This window comes from Calliopsis andreniformis, chromosome 10 (assembly GCF_051401765.1).
Source record: "Calliopsis andreniformis isolate RMS-2024a chromosome 10, iyCalAndr_principal, whole genome shotgun sequence".
NCBI classification, from domain to species: domain Eukaryota; kingdom Metazoa; phylum Arthropoda; class Insecta; order Hymenoptera; family Andrenidae; genus Calliopsis; species Calliopsis andreniformis.
Genome location: NC_135071.1, coordinates 5,849,850 through 5,873,791, shown reverse-complemented (window position 1 = coordinate 5,873,791; position 23,942 = coordinate 5,849,850). Strand labels below are relative to the sequence as shown.

Sequence of the window (23,942 nt, the reverse complement as noted above, 5' to 3'; positions counted from 1 at the left end):
CGCGAATACACTTTGCCTTTGAGGTAACTCCAGAAAAAGAAATCAATAGGACTTAAGTGCAGAGAACATAGTGGCCATGTTGTTATACTACGTGTTCCAAACCATCTGTTAAAATAAGTTCGTCGTAGATAATCCATTATGATGTGTATATTGTTCGATGTACGCCATCTTAGAGATACCCTAAATTTAGTCACGTTTAAAGAGGAAGATCCTAAATACAATCAAGTAGTACAAATTCTAAAAAGTGTAGGTATCTTTTAGCAATAACTATGTTATTTGCAAAGATATAATAGTAGAATCTAAAATACTGCACCACAAATATGTATTAAGAAATACTAAAGCGTACATACCTATTAAATATTCGTATCTTTTCGAAATCGTGGGTTTTTCGCATATGCTTCTGTTCATAATGTCGATTGAATATTCTACTATTTGTAAATATACATGCCTCTGCCCATCAAGTTTTTGAAAGAAAGTTCTACTTACCGTAAGAAATTGATAAAACTTCTTGAATCATACCCATCTCTTTCCACTTATCAGAAATTTGAAATATTTTGCAAAATATTGATGTTTTTTATATTATACTGTAGGTAATAAATATTATACTTTCATGCACAGATTGTTTCTAGGAATTTATACATGTACAAAAATATACAATTTCGTTTTAAAAGAGTGCATTTGTATTTTTTGGATGAACCACTACGCTTATAAAAGAGTGAAGTAATAGAAAGATAGATCTCGTAACATTCAACGCTTTAAATAATTATTTAATAATGATTGCATTGGTAATTTTGTATAAAGTGAAGTATTTGAAATCTAATAATTCAATATTTTCAAAAATATTGATAATATAAGATAATGTCCGATGAATATGTTATCATGTTTTAAAAAGTCTCAATCAATTTCCATTTTTATACATGATTATAACAGTATTTTATGAACATATTTTTTTAAATAGAATTTAATAGTTTTGACGTGCAATCTTTAGTTACAAAAATTTAATAATCAATGTTAAGTCAGAATTAGTCAAAGTTGAATATGAGAGAAATATAAGATCGGTTTTATTATATTTATTTGTAACAATTTAAGCATAACAAATATCGACATAATTACAGAAATATAAGAATGTAAGAATTAGATATAATTAGTTAAAAACGATACTACGTCTTGAGAATTCACCTTAGACCTGTCCTACAATAATCCTTCTCTGAAGACATGCATAACATTTTTATGTATGAATGTTTTAACTTGTCAATATGAGGACACTTCTTTACAGCCATATCTAATTATGGGAAGAATTTTTATTAGTTAAAATATTGATTTTTTCTCTGCCTCCTGAAAGCATTACAGCGAAACGAGTCCGAAAAGAATTCTCACGACGTTAGACAAATCTAATACGATTCTCACGAAGTACCAATAAAAATATAAAAAATCCCAGCAAGGAACCATCACATGGCGAGTGACTCAGAGTTTCATGGAGCCAACAGATCATTTAAAGGCTCTTCAAGCCTGCAAACATGGCAAACAGTATAAACAAGCGTTTGGAGCCGTGCTCACCTTGTTTTTGGTACTCGGACCTGTATAATTAGACTAGAAATATATTGTGTCGTAAAATTAGCACGTCCAGGATAACAGTGAAATACACGACATATAAAAAGCATTATCCGATAACCCGCCAATGAGTTACTCTATCTTGAACATGTTAATTAAACGGTAAATTAGAACATGTTGGGGTAATAATGAAGTGACAGGAATATTGGAAGATAAGGCCTTTAGCTTTTTGCAGGACCACAATTTATTATTATTTGTTCATATTATGTAACACTTACATTAGATACCTCAATTTACCACGCTATATTTCTAGTCCAACTGCACTCCCTTAGGGAAGTCAAGCGCTAAAGAGCGACCCAGACATACTTGCAAGCGACCGTACTCACAAGCAGTATGAATGATCTGAACCTAGCATCAGACGCAGTAACTACACCATATTGATTAGTTCGCAACTTTCAGTAACGCAGACTTAGCTGAAAGCTGACAGTTCGCCCTTGTGCCTGCGAGTTCCTTTCGTATTTTCGCCCCTGACATGAAAATCTCGAAGAATTATTTCTAATACTTCCAAGCAATTCAAAAGACGAAACGAGGAAGGCAGTTGTAGACCCGGTCCTTGATTCGGCATACAGTAGATATTCTTTTCTTTCTATGTTATCCATTTGCACGAAAAGGAAACAAAATGTATTTAAAAACAAAATAGTATACTTAGGTACTGAGATGTGATAATTCAGGATAGGATGTACCTACATTCTTAGGTCATTTACTTACTAAGACATTTGATATTTTGAGCTGTCATAATACCAGTGAACAATTTGCAAATACTGTTCACAAACAATGTTTATAACTAATTCACAAACTTATCAACCTTATCACCCTTACTCCGCGCACATCAAGAACAGTATGCGAACAGAAAATTTCTAAGAAATCTAGTTTCCATATTGTTCGCGAACTCTAGTATATTCGCACTTTTAAAATCCATTTATACTACCGTCGAACCAATATTATTACACATACTAGCAAGCAATCACAAATAATGATAAAACACTGTCAGTTTTAATACCAATACCAATACTATGCTTCGTCAGTGTAGTCGTTCCGCTCGGTTTGTGCCCGACTTTGTCGGTAGTATAAATGAATCTTTAAGCGTTCGCGGATTGAGACATTCACTTTCCAAGAGTATTCGATCTTTTTTAATTCTTCTTAAACTAGTAATACTTTTCAACCACTAACTACATGCTTTGTAATTTGTCGAAACGAATATCATTATCACAATAGATGCATGTCCTAACCTTGTCCTAACTAATACCAGCTTCGGTAGAGAAAAACAAGGACAATTAAAGCATAAAGTCAAAGACCCAATTACATTCACTTTAATGACTGTCTCTGACATTGTTGCATATTTTGTTTATTTCTCCAGTATGACTGTATTTACGTTTTTCTTGATATTTATTGTTATCTGTCTAATACGTTTACTTGAAGAAAAAAAATTGTGCAAAATTCGAGATCTCTAATACTATTTCTGAATTCGTTAGCTCAACGAAAATATTTTGAGAGCTATTAATGTCACCTTTAAAACGTAATTGATTGAATTATTGATATCTCAGTTATTAATAGTTGACTAAATACTGCCATTTCATTCGCTGTCACCTTGTTCAAAAATAACTGCAAGATAGTAATAGCATAAGGTTTCGTTCACGTGACTAACTACTGTCACGACAATAATTTAATAAAAATGCTTGAAATACTTGAGATAATCACTATCCCCTAAATATTAATTTTAAAAACTAAATAAATCACTAAATTCCAATTATAGTTCTTTTTTGTATCTACCTTATTTTTACTTTTGCTAGCAGAAAAGTTATATTTCTTGCTTTTCTACTCAACTTCAAATTCATGATAATTTTATTGGGATTAATGAAGTAACAAAAATTATGTACTGCTTTTTGTATCGCATAAATTACAATCTTAATTGTACGTTAAATTTGTTTGTACTTGACTTTATAAGGATTATTCATCATTCTAAGTCAAACAGGTTAGAAGAACAGTAAATCAATAAATATCAACAACTGGAGTCTTTTACTCTTCTTGTATAATAATATTTTAATCTATATAGTGTTCGGCTACATGTGGGGAAAAGTTTAAGGGCTAATTTTAAATATTAAAAAAATGGCTAAGAAGGGCAGAACTTTGTTTGTTAATTAATGTTTAAGGAGGTGTTTCTACTTGAAGGTGTTGATTTCATACAATCTTTAGAATTACAGAATTATTACATTACATGATCACAGACCAACAATTTTGAAATTTTTCTTATATGTTCAACGATTTCTCAAGATATGTAGCAGTACATGTTTCGTGCAATTATCTTTATTATTATTTAAGTTATTGTATGTTTTCCGCAATGTATCATTCTAAATGACTGCCACTATTTACATAATTTAGCATTCATCTGAAATAGTAAAATTAAATGAATGTAGTTACCGTCGTCTGAACTAGAAAAAGTAACGAAAGTGTGTTTTGGCAAAATGACAGTCATATGAAGACAAAATTTTCTTTTCATCATGGAATTGTTTATTTTTTCGAGCGATAACAAGAAAACTAACATTTGGAGGAAATCGATCAATCCGTTATTGAAATACTGTGGCAACCATTCAAAATGATGCGCTACAGGAAACATGCGATAACTTGAATAATAATAAAGATAATTGAATGACAATTACACTTTGTTATCTTGAACACTGACTAAACATGTAAAAAAAATTAAAAATTCTTGATCTGTAATTATGCATATAATAATTCTTGATTTAAAAGATCGCCTAATATGCCCCTTTAAGAATTGGAACAATCCGCTTGGAAGTTGGTAAATTGTATGACACCATTGTCAGCATAAGCTCGTAGTAGGAGCCAGGCCATGGAAAACAGTGATTATCATAGTCACTGCGCAGGTAGAGTGTCGCAGAATCATGTTGTAGGCGTAGTAGTATAAGATGTGATGAGAGCCACTCTTACGGTTTAAACTCGCGATTCTATGCTTGAAGATTCAGACCACAAATTACCGTTGCGCTCTTCAGCAAATTAATGTCGGTAGGACTAATGTGTTGAGTTGTTGAAGATGATGTTAAATTGGAAATTGATATATTGTTTAATGAAAACAGAATATCACTATTTAACTTTTTCAAACATGTATGTGTACGTTTAGTTTTGTTTTTAAATGTGTGTATAATTATAAAAGATACGATGAGAACTGTAGGGAGTAGATATTCCATAGGAAATTCCCTGTTGTCTATTTTCTTCAATTTGTTTGAATATCTTAAATGCATACGTGCACATATTTAAAAAATAAAATACGATTATTCTATTGACCTTAAACAATTTATCCCTCAAGAAGTGAAACAAAATATTTCTGTTTAACTTGTGCTTTACGAGATCTTTACAATTTGCCACGCAATTTGCGTGTTCTTTCGATATTGGGTCTATCTTTTACTTATTTAACAAAGAAGAAAATTTGGACAGGAATATTAGATGTAGCTAGTGCACAATTGGTGTTTTCCTTTATTGATTTCTACTGTTAAAAATTAGGAGTAGGTAAGGAAGTATGTGAAGGGAAATGATGCATCAAAAATATGCATAGACAATGCTACTGTTTTTTTAATATTAGACTTATTTAAAAAATAAGTAAACTATGCTAACAATTATGAATGCAATGCTATAGACAGATATCGAAATTGATTTCTCCATAGCCCTTTAATTTCAAAGATCTGTACATAGTGTAACTATTTTTCGAAAACCCATCAAATGGACGGATTGATTAATTTCATAATTAATTGGAATAAAAAGACTTCATTCATAAAATAATCACTCCAATAAAATTTACAATCGGTACACGATCTACTGAGTGTACAGTGCACAATCAGTACATAATCTGCATTAACGCATTTTTAATGAATTATATTTTACTTCTCAATTAATTTTATTTTAATTATTTTTAATCTTTTTTTAAAATTAATTTTTTTAAGAAAATATTCATTTTTGCGAATTTACTGATACCCGTCAAAATGACAGTATACAAACAATGCCGGTAAATCTGTGTTAAACGGTTATAATTAGTAAGTCGAATTGTTAGTGAGTTGAAGAATAGTACAAGTCCAGAAACTACAGTTTGAGATATTTGATCCCAAGTATCGAGATTATTTAAAAATAGCCAATCTGAGATTTTTGTACAAATTTAATTTCATTATTTGTAGATTTTTTTTCGTTTTAACGTCTGGAGGACTTCTCCAATTTTCTCCCACCTATAATTAAATACCTTGGATATTACAATATATGGAATAAAACACGTACGTGTATAAAAAAAAGTCCATTTCGTTCGAATAATAAACGATGCTCAAAACTTTTGAGCGACAGTTGCACATAGAGCTCCGCGTGGTCAAACGGTGAGTAGAGCGCAAGCCGAGACAACAAGACAACGAGGCAACACCGCGTGACCGACCAGCTGATCGGCCGCCGACATGCGGCGGCATTACGAGCTAGAGGGAGAGAATTGTGCACGACTGGGCTAATGAGTGTGCGACCTATTGGGAGTTCATTGGAGGGGGCTAGTCCGATCCATGGAAGGGAAAACAGTGGACGCTTCCTTGATCACGGAGTGGGGGTATTCATTGCTGTGTTGCCGTCACGTCAACATCCGTGGCTCTTGTCGCCACCGCCGCCGCTTTCCATGATCGAATGCGACCTCTACCCACGCATCTAAGACCTTCTTCGAACCGTTTCTGCGCCATCATCCCTTCGATCTTATTCACAAGTTATTTTTCGAGTCAATATCTCTTTTAAGATCGAATGGAAATGATATTTCTTCGATTTTCGTAGAATTCGAGTCAGTAGGAATCTTTCTCTGGTTAATTTTAAATAGGTACAATTGTATGGAAATTTGTAGATATTTTTGGTACAAGGATTATTTGGTTTATTAGATTAGTATTTTTCTTTTATGGCGATTTAAATGCTGCACTCAGTGAATAAGTGTCACTAGATTTTAAATTCATTGATGGGTTATTTGGTGATATTAACGAGAGGACTTTTTTTACAAATTGCATTGCTACATGAAATTCAAAAATATTGAAGTTTCTGAATTGGAGTTGAAAATAGTTTTCTACACGCTGACATTCCGAAGAAAAAGTGCCTTATCTTCTACAATTTCTTTTAGAAAAGAGTTAAACATTTTTCTCCGTACATATAAGCATTAATAACTTCCATACTAGGTTTTCTGGTTCATGTTGGTCATATTGATCTGTTCTTGGATATCTTCTCATTACGTACAACATACGTAAATATTCCACAATTTCTTTTCGTAAAACCAGTGTCTTTTCGTTTCGCTGACTTTTTAAACTTTCTTTTGTTCGCCACTGTACATTTTTATAAAGAATTGCTGAGGAAACATTATCACGGAACTTTAAATCGTTACTCTGTGATTCCCCTGTCTTATATGAAAAGCACAAAATACGAGCACCGTACGAGAGATTGTATAATGATGAACTATTTGGAAACATTTGAGTGATGTGAGAATTTTAATTACCGTACGTCTGCTTTCCATTAGATTCTCAAAAACTCTGTTCAAACCTCAAACACAGACTTCTTGTTCACTTTAGTATTGTTAAACTCTTGCTACTGGCGTCAAAAGATTCTACAAATAATGTATTTTGTTTAAAATTTAAAGGTCGCATGTACCACCAATATAGAAAAGGGAAACAATATCTAACGCAATTTTTGTAATTAGATTTAGTTATATAATATTTTTATAATTGGATTTAAATTACTATTGCTTTTAAATTAGCGAATAAACCTTATGAAGTTAAATACAAAAAAATTTAGTATACAATTAAGACTGAAATTTACACGATACAAAAAGCAGTACTTAATTTTTTTATTTCGTTAATTTTTATAAGACCACTGATTTACTATTTCCTTACTAGCGAAAGAGAAAACAAGGCATTAAAGAAAAAGCTTTGATTGAAAACATAATTATTTAAACTATAGTATAGGGAACATAGAAAATATTAACGATCGTAATCAACGTTTAATTCAGTCTTTTGAAATAATATTTCTACGATAGTAATTAATCACGTGGATGAAATCTTATACTATTATTGTCACAGTGATTTTTGAAGAAAGTAATAGTGATTAAGATGGCAGTATTATGTTAACACTGTAGTCAGATAGCAAAACCTGATGTCATTTTTTTTTTAAATCGATATATGTCTATCAGTTTGCAAAAAATGATACCTTTATATCGCACAATTCAAGAAAAAAGTAAGATGACAATTCATGACATGTGGGTTTACCTATTGGTTTACCTAATTTTAAAACTGCTGTACTGAAAAATTAGAAAGTCATGACATGTTAGATTTTACTATTTGATTACGGAACTGTTGGTAGTTAGGATAGGTAGGATATAAGTAACACGATAGGTCGCATTTTAAGGATGGCAATGATACTTGTCACAATATTTTTATTAAACTAATGAATTTATAAATAATAATAGAAACCTTGGAAGTGATAAAAATATTTATCTTCCAATAAATAGATTAAAGAGTAATAAACAACAGAGAAAAACGCATGTTTCAGCCTATAAAAAAATATGTAATAATGTCAGACTCAATCATTAAAGTGATACTAACAATAAGTGAATCTTTTACACCATTTATTTCGTAAACAATCTCACTGATCGAAGACATTCGCTCCTTTGCTTCAGCAATAACATTACTCCTTTTACTATTTCTGAATTATTAGTAGACTTTAGATGTTTATGCAAATTCATATTTTTATAAATACAATCAGACAAGTTATTAAATAACTTTCAACATTTTGAACATGCTTGTACATAATATGCATAAAAAGATAAACACAAATTTATTGAAGTTTGCAGTATATTTATTTCTTGGTATAGAAAGAGTGACTATTACACTGAATTGCAATATTGCCTTGTATTCCGAAAAAATTATTATTTTTGAGTAATATAGTAATTGCAGCAAATTAACGATATATAGAATGCAGAGGTACAAAGTAAAGTATAAGATATTTTTAAAAGCATGATACAATCGAAAAGATAATTTCTCGTGTGAAAATAAATCGAAAATATAAAACACAATTTTTTTATACGATTCCATTTCGAGACGTTACATTTTAAAATTTATTCAGTAATATTTACACTTCTGTACAATCTACTTTCTTCACCCAGTCTACTTAACATCCACTACTTTTGTTTCCGTTTATAAATAACATCAGTCGAGAGCTGATACAATTTCAAAGAATAATAAGTAACAAATTTCAATAATTTATTTACTTTAGTTTACAAAATACTGGAAATATCCTTCTTAACAAAAGCTTCAAATCTTGAAATGTCTAAATAATATTATTTTTTACCTAATTCGTTAGGATTTCGATTAGTGGAGGGAGTGTTAGTTTGTGTTTCTGTTGGTAACACAGGCCGGATTTCTGTGGTATGCCATTTTTATGGCTGTAAGGTAAAACGACCTAGGCCACATTTTCAAAAAATTCGAATTAAGGCCTTACTTAAGGTTGAGATGTATAATATAGAACCTATATTTGCTAAAAGAAAAAAAATATTTAAAAATCTTTTCATGAGGAATTAATTTTAGCATTTGTAGGACGAAAAAAGGATATCATATAGTGTTTTAAAAGAAATTTGATGTCTCATATTTCGTTATGATATTAATATATTAATTTATCCATATAACCTGTATGGAGTAAAATGATGCACTTATATCTTATCATGTCATAATATAGTCGTTTGATAATTTTGTGTATTCTATAGTTATCCGTTAAAATACCACGAAATTATATTAACACACTATATTTGGGACAGAAATTAATGTCGATACTGTTGACTCTCACCGGCAGATAGTATATTAAAAAATTAAGTAAGAGTTTAGTCACAAGATGCCTTATTAACTATATTATACGATATGAAACATGCTAATGTTTTGTTAAAGTACAATATTTCACGAATTACTTCACTTTGAACGAAACATCGAAGGATTGACTCATTCACGTGCCAAGGCTGTATTCGTTAAATCAATAAAACCATCTTACCACAGTATGTAAACCGTCTTACCCAATACTTGAGTAAGATGGCCATTTTACACACAAACTAATTTTTTATTTTAAACTAAGAACAACAGTAAAATTATTTTCTTTATACATATTTTTGCCCCTAAAACATATAAGACTGTTTTACTAAAACAGTTTTTTTTGTTTTGCATAAGAAATGTAGAAGATACATTTATTTTTGCTTAGCATGGTCATCTTATCTCGATCTCCCCTATTTTTGGAATAAACTGTTTCTTCCATGGGTTTCCCAGATAAAAATCTCAGGGAGTGAGATTTAATGATTTCATGAACCGGGTACCAAAATGTGTTTGATGATCAGACTGCGGATATTTATGCAGATGTACATTTTCCATATTGCATCTGTTTTACATACTTTACATAAGTAAATACGGATGAATGAAAATATTATGTTTGTGATTATAAAATAAAATTAAAAAGTTCTTTTAATGCGCTTTCTTCCTCCTGAAAATATACATTCTATGTTCTAGATTTCAATTAAAGCCATAACTTTAAAAAACATTTTCTTAAAAATGTGACGTATGCAGGCCGTTTTGCCTTATAGCCACAAATATATTAACATATTTGAAAAAAAACATTTCGAGATTATTTTTTGTTTAGAATTTAAAGTTTTTGAACAAATGATACCAATTCGAAATTGAAAATTTAAAAAAAATTGTCATATGTAAATTGTAACGCAAATTGAAATAAAAATTACTAATATTATTGTAATAAATAAAAATTTCTAATATTACTTACGAATGAAAACTTATTAATATTTCATAAATCTATACATAATATATACGCAATATAAACATAGTACTTACTTCAGAAGTGACACAACTAAGATATAATTTATATCAAATTGCTGTATGTATAGTCATAACTTTTGAAACAAATGTTTGATATAGATACATCCTGAATAGTTTTAACGTATTGTTTGCATATTTCTTGCATACTTCAATTGCTTTATCTACATACTTGTATAAATATTCACAGTCTATAGATAAATGAAGTGACATCAAAGACGACATTTTTCAATATCTTGCAAACTGCTAAAAGAAATCAATTATTGATACCTACTGTTTATTCTTTTTTTAAATTGTACCAAATTCTGCCCGAAATTGTTTATGAATATAAACAAATATAAATGGAAAAAATGAGGAATGTCGCAAAACAGCTGTATTAAGAAAATTAAGTTTTAATATTTTAGTTTACCAGTAAAGAAACAAAATTCAGTGAATTTAACTGCTGTAATCATAAATTGGAGTTTATGTCTTTAAATTTGAACACTGCAAACTATTTAAACACAACAAGAAATTTCCATTTTTTTGTTATTATTAAAGCGATAAGAAGCCATTTTATTAACAATCAAATACTTTTTTTATTTATTTTTTACACATGATATAATCCCATGAAATCGCCGAGTCTTAGGATCGCAAAAATATTCAAAATATCTTTGTACTTTACTTTTGAAATAATTAACAATTCTATATATAAGATATTTGACAACAGGTGTGAGAAACTTTAAGAGGTAATTCTATATGCTAAAATAGGACAAAAATTAATATTGGCAAACTTACGTTCAAGCTTCGTTACAGACTTATTAATCGTTGAGAAAACACTTAAAATACGCGTGAAATGTCTTACTAACAATAAGTGTTTATTATAGTGCTACAAATCTTTGAACTTTTTTTTTTTAGAGTTAGCTCTAAAATGAGGTCTCAAATGCAATTTTATCATTCTTGATTTCTGTCTTATTTTAGCGTGTAAATTCATCCCTCAAAATTTCTGACATCTCTTATTGAACACTCTGTATACCATATTTAGAACTTTGACCGTTTTTCATATTAGTGTTTTGTCTTCTTCCTTTTTTTCTTTTTAATGATGATAAGATTGCTCAACCAACAGTCAGTGAAAGTAATTTGACAAAAAAATAAACCCAGGCTTATCATATTATATTTGCGATTCTTTTAATTATTGAATGAGGAATAGAAATCTTAACAAACCTTTCTCGTAGGAAGATGTCCATTCCCTTATCATTTCTTGATTTCCGCGTTTCGTTTCAGTACAGAGTTAAAAATTTCCTGATTTTAATCAGTACACCAAAACATTAATACTCCATAAGAATAGAGACCTTTAAACTTTATAATTTTCCTACTTTAACAATTCTGTAATTCCAGTTTCCACAAATAAAATGTGCTATAACACGGAAAATCACGGACAATGGACATTCCTCGTTTTCCCCCGTGTCCTCCGTATAGAAAAGTTGAACTGGTGAGTTGGAGAACAGTACAAGTCCAAAAATTACATTGACATATCTCAAAAAGCTAGAGTGTATTAAATCAATTTGTTTTCTATATGACTTAACCCTTAACTGGTATAGTACCAATAGTACGACATAATGTGATATGATTGCTATTATTCCATTATCAAAAATAGTTAATAATAGTGGGCAGAGAATTCACAAGTTTTCAGGTTATTATTGTCTATAAGTAATTCACCAATATTTTACACAACTAATATTAATCCTCTGTCTATAACCTGGGTCGTTTACGACTCAGACCACTTTTGTTTTTAAATTTTCTTTTTTAAAAAAATAGCCTTGTTTAAAAAAATTGATGTAACATTTAACACTGAAAACTACTGGATGATGTTCTAGAAACATGGAAGAATATTTAGGAGTTTTTTTAAGTTTTTAAAATACAAGACATACAACAAATGCATGGATTCGTGTCAGTTTACAAATGGCATCAGTAAAAATAAGGTTGCTCTAACAGAGAGTTAAAAGAGAGGTAGTATAAATGTTGTGACTTGTGACCTGTAACCTGTGACCTGACCATACCAAGCAAGGGTTAATACACTTTGACTCTGGGATTCAAACATAGTTTGGGGACTATTTGAAAATGACTAATTTTGAACTTGCACTATTCTTCACTCACCGATACAATTCCGCTCCACATTTTTGACTGATTTTCACAAAAGAATTCGCCTTCTCTTTAGTTGTACCAGAATTTCAAAAACTCCCTTCATGGTAATCGTATATCAAAGCTATACAAAGATTATGCGTGACCACGAATACGAAGAAATCGAGAGAAATTTCTTGCACCGAGAATTCGAAAATCACAAGCACGGAACACACTGCAACTTTTAGTTAATCAATAGCGCCATCGATGTATCGGAGGCACGATACGAAACAGTCCCTAGCTGAGTCGAGCATACGAGGAAGCATAGCTACGCCGCGCCGCCGTGAGCATAGAAACGCGACTACTGAGAAACGTTGCGCAGTTCGACCTAAACCTGACATACTCTCCCGCCTGGCCGTTCAGCCGACCAGTTATGTTTGTCCGACGAGCCGTCATCTCGTACGTACGGTTGGTTCTTTCAGTCCCCTCTCTGGCAACCACGTCGCACCAATACTCCCTCGCCAGCCGGAGGCGCGTCAGCGCAGCATGTCGCAGTAGCGTAGCTACTAGAGCCCCTTTCAGGTTTCTCTACGTACAGCGGTTGGCTAAAACTTTGGTTAAAGTCAAATTTTGTTATACTCTAATTAATTAGAATTAGATACATTGCATAAGTTTAATATTTTTATAAATCTGGTCTAGAGACCTGAATTGCAATCTATTTTTTAATATATTTCTTTTGCATTCATTAATGCGAAAAAAGTAAATGTTTAACAGTAACTTCTTCTTATGGACAAGCGTTAATTGTATGTTGCTTTTCACGAAAACATTGTATAAAATAAATGTGTAGGTTTTAAAGCTGCAATGTTTTTGTAATATTTTGCTACACAATATGAAAATTAAAATGTTTTTATCTGCTATACATATTCTATTACAATATTATATCTTTTTTCATTTTACTACATGTGAGAATACATAAAATTAACTAGTCCCTTTTTAACATGCATTAATTCACACTGCCAATATTACTTCGTAATCGGGATAACATTGGCACATCATATAAATAGCATTAATAGCTAAAACTGTATACATATTGAGGTCTGCGATTACATTGAATACTTAAATTTGTATTTTTTTTCTAAACGTTTAACCCATTTATTCTGTTCATTTGTTAATTTCCAGTTTATTTTAATGAATCATTTATTTTTGAATTAATTAATTTATTAATGTAATCAAAGATATAAAATGATTAATTACTAGGAATTAATTTTATTCATTTATTTGCACCTTAATAACCAAAATTTAATTCTTATCTTGACAGACTGGATATCCATATCTGTCTAATTTTTTTTTTGCTTTCTCAATTGTAAGATCTACAACTTTAATAAAGACGTTTCAATATTTAAGTACTTAAATTTTAAGTTTTTAAATACTTAAATATTTATAAACTTAAAATCTTTAAAAATACAAAAATACAAGAATGCGATCTTTCAAATATTCAAATTCATAAATTCATAAATTTTTTAATACATCAATCTTTAAAAATTATAATGGAAGAAGTTCGACCACAGGTATCTGAAGTTTTAAGAAATTTTACATACGAAAGTGAGACGAAAATGAAAGTATGAAAATCTGAATTGTGTTTCAGATTTCGTTTCCAAATTATTAATGGTTGAAAACACGCCTTAAATACGTGTGATATATGTCTGACATGAGACTTATTCTACTGACTTTACCGTGTCTGACCTGGTTAATGCATGTCAGCAGTAGAATAAGTCCCAAGTTTGACACATTTCACGCTTTAGACATTTTTGCAGCAAACGAAACTCCGAAACAAAGCCTCAAACGCAATTTTGGCATTTTTTATTTTCGTCTTATTTTAACACGCAAAATTACTCCTTAAAATTTCTGATATCTGTTGTCCAACACCCTGTGACTGACCCATAATTGCCAATGTTCCCCATAATTTCAGAATATCTTCAAACTGTATTAGAGTATGTATGCAATTATATTGATACTTTTCGTCCCATTTTAAATGTAATTCTTTTTCTGGTATTTCAAGCCTCAATACTAATATTTACAAATCATTCCCTAAATAAGTACACTAATAAAACTCTGTTTATATGAACCTGACAGGAGGCAAGCAAGTTCATATGTAGGTCACTAAGAGACATTCATATAATAAAAATCTACTTAACTCTCACCTACTTATGGTTTTTCGTACAATTAATAGGGGTTCACGTTCATATAAATATATGGTTCCAAACTCGTACCCATAATTACATAATAATGTTCCTAACCTTAGGAGTTTGTATAGCACAAAAATCACAAAATGCTTAATAAACTAATTCCTTATTTATTTTGTAAAAAATGCGCAATCCCGGACAAATGAATTCGAACATTTGAAATTAATTAAAGAACTTATAGGGGATAAAAAGATACTTTCTATAACAAAATTTAATTAACTTTAATTTACGATATACATTTTAATGAGGTTATTGGTATTTTATAGCTCTAACACATTTTAAATCCTTAAATGTCCTTTGTAGTAAATTAACTAATAAAATTAACTACACCAAATAGTTGTAAGACTAGTTTTACGTTAAGATAACTTTGGATTTGATGCCTATCTTAAAAGATATTTCAGACGCGTACAATACTACATCTAATTTTATGATATTAAGTCACGTTAAAAGAAGAAAATAAAATATTCTCAAACTCAATTTATTTTTTATTCTTAAAAGTAATGATATCCAAAACTACACAATTTAGCTTTCAAACAATGAAATAATCCTTTTTTATCTATGTTAAAAAATTCATATCTCCAGTAACTCCAAATTTACAAGGTTTTCACATCTTTGATTTGCTCTTCTTTGAAGTTTGAAAAATGTGTCTGAATTAGAGTTAGGTATTATTATTTTATTTATGTCGCATAGATATGTATCTAAAACAATATTCCATTGAAATAAAAATTATTTGCTATTCGTGTTGAATTATCCTATCAGTTTATTGGAATAATTCATTACTATTTATCGAAACAAATCATTCGAATAACTACTAAAAAATTATTTACTTATATAACGTTATTCAGATAACCAGAGTAATGAACATTATCTGTAAAGTTTTGAATATTCTTACCCAGTTGAACATTCTTATTCGATTAAAAGTATATTCCCCTATGGAGAATAAGTTACTTATCATTTTTATTTTTCATGTATCGTTCGAATAAAAAGTTGCTTATCTCCAATTTTATCCAAAAATTATCTGGATGCCCTTAAATCTTTCTTGTATCTAACAAAAACAATAATTACGCTTGGGACATATAATAAATTATAATTTATTAGGTGACACGTAATATTATATGCGATCTTTTTGTCTAAGAATGATTAGAACTCAGCCAAAGTTCAATTAATCAGATACAAACTAAAATTTTGTTAGCATACACTGCTTTACTACGACATTTCTATAGTAATCTTGGATAGAAATTATTTTGAATAATGTGAATAACGAACTTAATTAGATGTTAATATTAGCTTTGTTTTATATACATGTACAATATAATTTATAACATCAATTTTATAGCTTGCGTATATATGTGATCGAAATAGTATCGAACTATAGCACTATTAAAACTTTAGAATAATAAATTAAATTTGTAAGATAAGTCGAAGGTGATGGCTAATTATATCCCAGATCGCTAGATTCCAGATCATTACATCTCATACGAACCCTGACAGACATAACACTCACTGGTGCACTATGGAAATAAAACGTTGGAGAAACGTAATCTGATTAATGAATAAAGATTATGAATTATAATTTATAATTGACCTGAAATCAAATCAGTAGTCATGGTTAATGAACATTAAAAATAATTGAAGCTGTTGTAATAAAAAAATACGGATAACTCAATAAGCATTGTTCATAAAATGGCTGTACTTTTGAATATGATTGAATCAGAAAGTTAATAATAACAATAGTGATATTTTGAATATATTTGGAGAATACATATTTATTAAATAATTAAAAGAGCAAATAATTATTTATTTAAATAGCGAGAACTAATGAAAACTGTGATTTTGATGTAGAAGCACGCATAATTTGCTCTTACCAAAATTAAAACTGAAACAAAACATTCCGTCTGTCATGTACACACGTATGTGCCTACATTACTGCTTTCAGAAAAATATAAACTAATCATTCATTCAATGATTACAAACTACTAATTCATGATTACAGATCACAATTATTTATGAGTATCGATTTATTTCGCTAACGATTAACTGAGTAATAATAATAATTACTATGACTATCAATAATCGATTACAGAAATAGCATAAAACAGTCATTACTGTCTAACTCTGTATCTACCAAGTATTAGTCTGACAGTCATGGAAATTAATAGATAATGAACACTACTCACAGACAAGAGTAGAATACAGTTATGTAATAATAATAAATGTATGTGTAAGTAATGTAAATAATATTACCTTGCCAAAGGGGTAAACACGAATAAAAAATGCTGAATAACATATAACAGATAAAGCTCCTTAAACGAATAATGAATAATTGGAATAAGAAATAGCCAATAACAACTGATTATCTATTCGCTCTTTTTATTTAACCAAAATTGTATTCAAATCATGCCCAACGCCGACTTCTACCGTTCTCTTAAAAATCGCAATGCCACCATACTTCTGCACAGTCCATACACCCTTTACACTCTGTAGTGGCACAGCCACACTTCGCCACATCGATTTTACCGACTCGCTTGCACTCACACTCGGTCGAGCCGTTCACTGAAGGAATGTCTCATATGCCTCCCTCCGTCTCCCTTTTCCGCCCCCTCGCCCCTTCTGACCCTCCCATCGCGAAACCTCTCCGTCAGTCAGCTGCTTCTCTCTCTACCTCATCATCCGTCCCTTTCTCCCAAGCTCGCCAACCTCTGATGCTGTCCCCTTCCCCCTCCTCTTTCGGTCTCTCTCTCTCTCTGTGTTGTGATCGCCGGGAGACGGAGGTTGCACCTTTTGCCGCATCTCGGAATCTCGCGCGTTGCTCATTTGCCGTACATAGGAGCCGTGGAAGAGAGAGAGAGAGAGAGCGAGCACGGGAGAGGAGAGGAGAAGAGAGGAGAGGAGAGGAGAGGAGAAGGGGAGGGTAGCGGAGCGAGCGAGAAAGGAAGAAAGAGAAACCTCCGCGCGCTAGGTAGTAGTATGCGAGCGGGGCACGGTGGTCGGACAGTTCCAGTTCCGTTTCGATTAGGCGAGTCCGCGCTGCGGTTTTCGGCTGGCTCTCGTTGCCCGTGAAAACGTAGCGCGTAATGTCGTTCGTCGTGGCCGTTGACGGCGGCCGACGCTGCTGGTGCTGTTGCTGTTGCTATTCACGCGACGTGCTAACTGCACGCCACTCTCGCGAGCGGAGCTGCGCCGTCGGGGAGGACACGAAGTGAGCCGACTTCGTGAGTGCTCCGGTGATAGCGTGTCGTGTTTTCAGTGATCGCTCGATACACACGACGCCCGGTGGTTATGCTCAACCTAGAACCCGATCCTCGGCCCTAGGAGAGGAGAGTGCACCGTGAAATCCGCATGTCCCGATTCACTGGGTTCGTATGTGTCACCGTTTTCTGACCAACGTTCCTGCCGAGCGCTTTACGCGCACGCAAGCGCATTACAGACGAGCCTGTCTCGAAAGCGAATCGTCGCTGGAGATTCCCCGAGACCTATACCCCAGTTCCGGGCATGGCCATTGATCTATCGATAAGGAAGTTTCCTGCCCCCTCCTGCATACCGTGCTTTGCTACAGATTGACAAGGAGAACCTGCGACGAGACCCCTTCGTAGTTTCATGAATTTTCTAGAATATATCTGGAATTCTAAGTCATTTGTTTTTGTTTTCGTGATATTGGCAGTTCAAGCTTTCTGCTCCAATACTGTTTTATGGACTTGTGCCCGCTTGAGCCTTTTATTTTTATGTGAAAAATTCTTTTAATGCTCTCCCTTCTTTCTGTAAATATATATAGTATATTCTGAATCTCAATTAAGATTTTAACTCGAACTTTTTTAGAATGTGACGTAGGTTATTTTGTGACAGATGTCTGGAGGTAATATAACGACATCTTTTATACTATCATAAACAATTGAAGTATATACCATAAAATATTTTAAATTAAAGCTACAGTCTCTGAAATTCGGTAGGCAAATAGGACGCTTTAAAGTTTATAAGCAAAAGGTTTGGAGTGCAAGTTTCACTATAGTTCGTGAATCGTTCTAACTTTCGGTTCTTATGTTTTTACTTCTTTTTACTTACATTTTACTTATAGATATGAGCCGCTTATTTACCAAATTGACTAATTTAAATATGAACGATTGACCATCAATCAAATGTTTTGACACTAAGATTTAAAAAATTCAAAAGCTAGAATTAATTATTTTGGGCTTGTAATCACCTCATATACATATTGTATGTATATGTAGTATACAAAAAATATATTTCTTGAAAAATATATCGCGATTTAAAAAGTAATTGTCAAATCTTCTTTCACTGTATAATACAAAATGTATGATCATACATTTTACAGTATTACAGCTATTAACTTCTTATCTATTTACAATTATATGTAGTTGTAAAATTATACGTGTTATATTATAAATAATTAATAAGTTGTTGTATAAGTAATAAAATTAAAATATTCGTAGTAGAAGATAAAAAAAATATTTCACTGTAGCTGCATTTGAACTCGAGAGCTTCCATTCATGAACCGAGTGAAACTTTGCTGTCATCTACTCAACTTCGTTGAATATGGCTTCAGTTAAAAACCTTTGGGGTCTATACTTTAATTGTTTCTAAAAAATGTGTGTCAGCACAAAATATAAAATTTATCAAAACCGGCAGCTGTGAGTCTCATTAAAGTAAGTCCTTATAAGTTCAACATACACAGTATCTCCCATCCATAAAACCACCTCAAAATTTGTAATACTTATTATATGTGTATCATTCCAAGCGAAGTGATCCAATTTGTTTACTTGACCATGTTTAAAAAATTGAGTTTTTGGTATGTGTTTAATTGTATATTACATCGAAACTTCACACCGAACATTATTTTTCCTTGATCACATTTTGTTTACACATAGTAATAATACTTGTATTGTGACGATTACCATTCCTTGCGGTTTTTAAAGTTAGTAGGAATTAATATATTTTAACATTTGTTAATCACAGAAACGTGACGCGAAATACATTAGTCTCAGAAAAGAACAAGCTACAAATTTTGTTTTATATACTTTTTGCCGAAACATAATTATAATAGTAAAAATGCAACTCTAGTTTGACAATTTCATTATTAAGAAAATGAAAAATTCGATTAAAAATTTTACGCGAAGGGAATAATGACTCAAACTCAATTTTTTTTCAAGGTAGAGCAGGTGACGTTTAATTGACTGGCTCATTAATCTCTGTATTCTACAAAGGCTTAAATGGTCTGATTTTCTTAATTTTCACAAATTTCAAGGCTAAATATCTCTGATTGGGGAGCCAAAACCAATTGTTAAATTTTTATACTTCTTACTATTATAGATGTATACTATACATGTAAAAAAACTTTCGATTTCTATCCCTTTCCGGGTAAACACTAATTCTGAAAATAATTTCAGATACGGCATATTTTGTTCTTCATTATTTTAATTAGGATATAGGAATTGAAAATTTAAAACAAATGTTTATTACAATGATGTAATATTAATGATTACAATATTATTACAATGATACAATATTAATGATAATAATATTGTAATCATTTCCGTTTGATTATTTTCTTATTTTCGTAAACAATAAAGGAACAGATTAAGCAAGTACAAAATACATAAACAATGTTGTTACGATACAAACCCGACAGTCTATTTAAATTTTCTTGGAACCGTTTTTTCAATTTATTACTTGGTCTTCCTTTGGTCCTATTTTTCAGAAGGTAAACTTAACCCTTATCGGACGTCAGATTCTCATACCTGAGTTGTGTGTCATGTGGCATGTGACATACGTCCGATAAGAGTTAAATGGCTGGTGCATAAATTAATTTGAGGAAGCATTTTCTCTGAGTTTCCTCAGCCTTCAACTAATTCCGAATCGTTAGATTGCAATGAAAGAACGCTTTAAAAATGAAGACCGAGTACAGCTAGTAATGGCAATCTCGCAACTGTAATGAAGATTCACCTGTAAGGAAGAAACTACGAGTAAATACTTTCGGAAAATACAAACCACCGAAAGGAATCAATCACGAGACGAAGGGAAAACGAGTGTAGTAGTATATTCTTGAAAAACTTTTGCGTATTAGCCCATTTAAGTGTTCAGAAACAGTAACGTGTATAAACAGTGCAAGACTTTTCACAAATGTTTATCCTCAGGTGCAAACAGTTCGCAAAAATATTTACTGTCCTACGTAAAACTTGTGCATTATATATGGCTACTTGAAATAACTAAAAAATACTACAAAGGAGGTTTACTGAACTTTACTGTACGCATTTAACTGAAAAGGTCGAAACCTGTACAAGGGCAGGGCTAGAACTGTCCTTCGTTGATTTCGATCAAATTTTGGGAGCTAATACATACGTAAAGTTCACGTGCACATATGTCTAGAAACGTTTATGTTTTAATTATACATTATTTCCTGTTGCATAAAACATTGATCCATTGCTTATCTTTATGGTGTAGGTATTATTGCTTTTAAGGTCCTGCTAGGCTCAAAAATATTCCGGCCTTTTTAACCCTTTTGTGGCTAATGGTACATATGTATATGTTAGCAATCTTTTTTATATTATCACATCTAAAATGACATAGGAAACCTGGTTAAAAAGAAAAAAATAAACAATGCTTAAATGAAAATCACTCGATCATGAACGAATTAAATGAATTCACCGTCGTGAATTTTAAAGAGTGTACCACACTATGCTGGGCACAGTTAGTTTTACATTTAACACACTTTTATCCAAGCTAATTAAGAATAATTAATAATACACGACTGCCTCGAACATAGTGCACCGCGTGCCGTACAGAAACATACTGTACAAGACGGAAATTACATAGTCACACATCCGGAAGCACGCCACTCGCGGCGCGTTTTCACACTATCGATATTGCATCGATCTTTTCTATTAGACTTCATACGCAACAGATACAAAATAGAGTAAAAATAAAACCTAAGTACGTCCGAACATGTGTATACATGAATTTTTTTATTGTGTTCAAATTTAGAACCTACCTTCTAAAAATATCCAACATTTTCTGATACTCCCTTTAGGTCAGGGTTTTTTAACGGGGTGATAACTCCCCCTAGGGGTCCCGAAACCACGTGAAGAAAAGGAAGATAGGGGCAAGATAAAAATGCTAAGAAAAAAGAAGAAGAAAAGGGTTTATAGAGGTGACCGAGTTTCGAAAGAGAGCTATAAACAAAAAAAAACGTTAAGAAACCCTGCTCTAGATATTTCTCATTAAAGACTTATCGTGCTTATTTCGATCGCAAAGGGCTTCCTGTGTGTAAGAAAATGAAGTTCAAAGTTGAAATATCTGTCCTTAGGTGTTGATTTCTCTGTGCGTAAGGTTTCTTACTTAGAATTGTTATCGTGTAGCGACGTACGTACATAACAGACTCCACTCTTTTGACTCAGGTTTAAATCTAACTTTAGTCATATTCTTTTTAATTCCTCCTTTTTTTTTTGTTTTAAATTTTTTCTTTAGCTTCGATTCGAATTATTAATGCGTTCATTGTTACGCAATTTTTCTAAATGTTTTACATCTTTTGAAATCTGAAAATAGGTACATATTACTACTAAAATCATGAGTGTTTCATAATTCAGTAATGTATTTTTCATTTTACGAAAAATTTGAACTGTGTTAAGGTTGCCTAAAAGTTGAGTAAATGTCAGTTTAAAATGTCGATCACCGGTGATCATTATGGTAGTTTATGTATTAACTGGGTACATAGTTAGCAATTTTACATAATAATTACGTAAAATATTTCTATAAGAAATAATTATACTTAAATAAGTAATATATCTATCATTTACAATGATTTACAACGATAGGTACGCTCAGTTAGAGCGATTTACAATTTACATTTAGAGCGATTTTGCAATGACAACTCCAAATATTGCCATCTTTGAATTAGATATACATATAGTATAAAAAGAATGGTTCTTCCATTGAATGACAATATTATTTCGATGTTTGGAAAGTTATTATTATTAAAATGAACGATATATAACACGTTTTTAGAAAATAACTTATTTCAGAAAAGTGTGTCTACTCACAATTACCAAACTCTTCTAGAAAACACTAGAAATAAATAGCAAACCTTAACACTTACTAGCTTTTAGGTAATTTTAATTTCAATTTCCCGTGTAATAACAAATGTATCATTGAATTATAAAACATTCTTGGTTTTAGTAAGATATATTTGCAAGAAAGAAAGGATGGAAAAAATCTAGAAAAATCTAGAATGCGTTAATAAATTGATTTGAACTTCATTTCCTCAAAAAGGGGAAGCCCCCTCCGACTGAAATAAGAACGTTAAGTTTTCAGTAAGAAAGGTCTAGTACCTCTCAAAATTTAATCAACATCGACGAGAAACAGTTTTGGTCCTCCCCTTGTCAAAATTTCGGCTTGTTAAGTAAAGTTTGAGTAGGTGAATTGTACCAACTCCGAAACATCAAAGTCTCCCTTCTAGTATTTTCTCGTTACTGCAAGTAGCCACACATGATGCGAGTATTGTATGTAGTGTTGAATATTCTTGTCAATCTCTCGTACCTAAGGATAAACATTTGGTGTTTAAAACATTTTTCGAAAGTGTCCCAAGCTTTTGTTATTTCTATGCATTCTGGACCAACGTTTTACAACATAGGTAAGGTTGTACTCGTAACATGTTGACATAGTAGTAATTTTCCATATTTAGGGAATACATCGATTGAATTAGTGTTATGACCATTGCGATCAATAATACGCTACGTCCGAAAGTGCATGTGAAATCAGTCCTATTTACTATAACCATATACTGACAACCTTACCATCTCTGTACTGTATGTAGAACTTACTCTGCCAAAATGTCCCATTTTCTGATATCGATACTCTATATTAGTCCCCAAAATTTGATCGAAATCAACAAACAGTTTTGGCCCTCCGTTTGTAAAAATTTCAACTATTCACTAAGATGCATTCAGTAAAGTTCGGTAAACCTCTTTTCTAGTATTCCCTCATTATTCCAAATACCCATACATGATGACATATTTTGCATAAGACAGTAAGTAATCTTGCCAACCGTTTGCACCTGAGGATAAACATTCGTAAAGAGTCTTGCATTGTTTGTACACGCTACTGTCTTTGAACA

At 31.6% G+C, this 23,942-nt stretch overlaps 1 protein-coding gene across 6 annotated transcripts in view; it reads left to right on the top strand.

Annotated features, from left to right (window-relative positions):
* The window catches only part of Tlk (Tousled-like kinase), an 85,448-nt gene that overhangs the window by 46,370 nt on the left and 15,136 nt on the right, over window positions 1-23,942 (top strand). Inside the window, exon 1 of one of the 6 annotated variants that reach the window (XM_076387765.1) lies at window positions 17,845-18,174. The exons of 4 other annotated variants lie outside the window; for them this stretch is intronic. Coding sequence is in view for 1 of the 2 variants with exons in the window: in XM_076387764.1 (XP_076243879.1) it covers window positions 18,158-18,178 (21 nt within the window). In the remaining variant the exon portion in view is untranslated. Of the gene's footprint in view, window positions 1-17,844; window positions 18,179-23,942 lie in introns of those variants that run through there. One more of the 6 variants, XM_076387764.1, reaches the window with a different exon arrangement.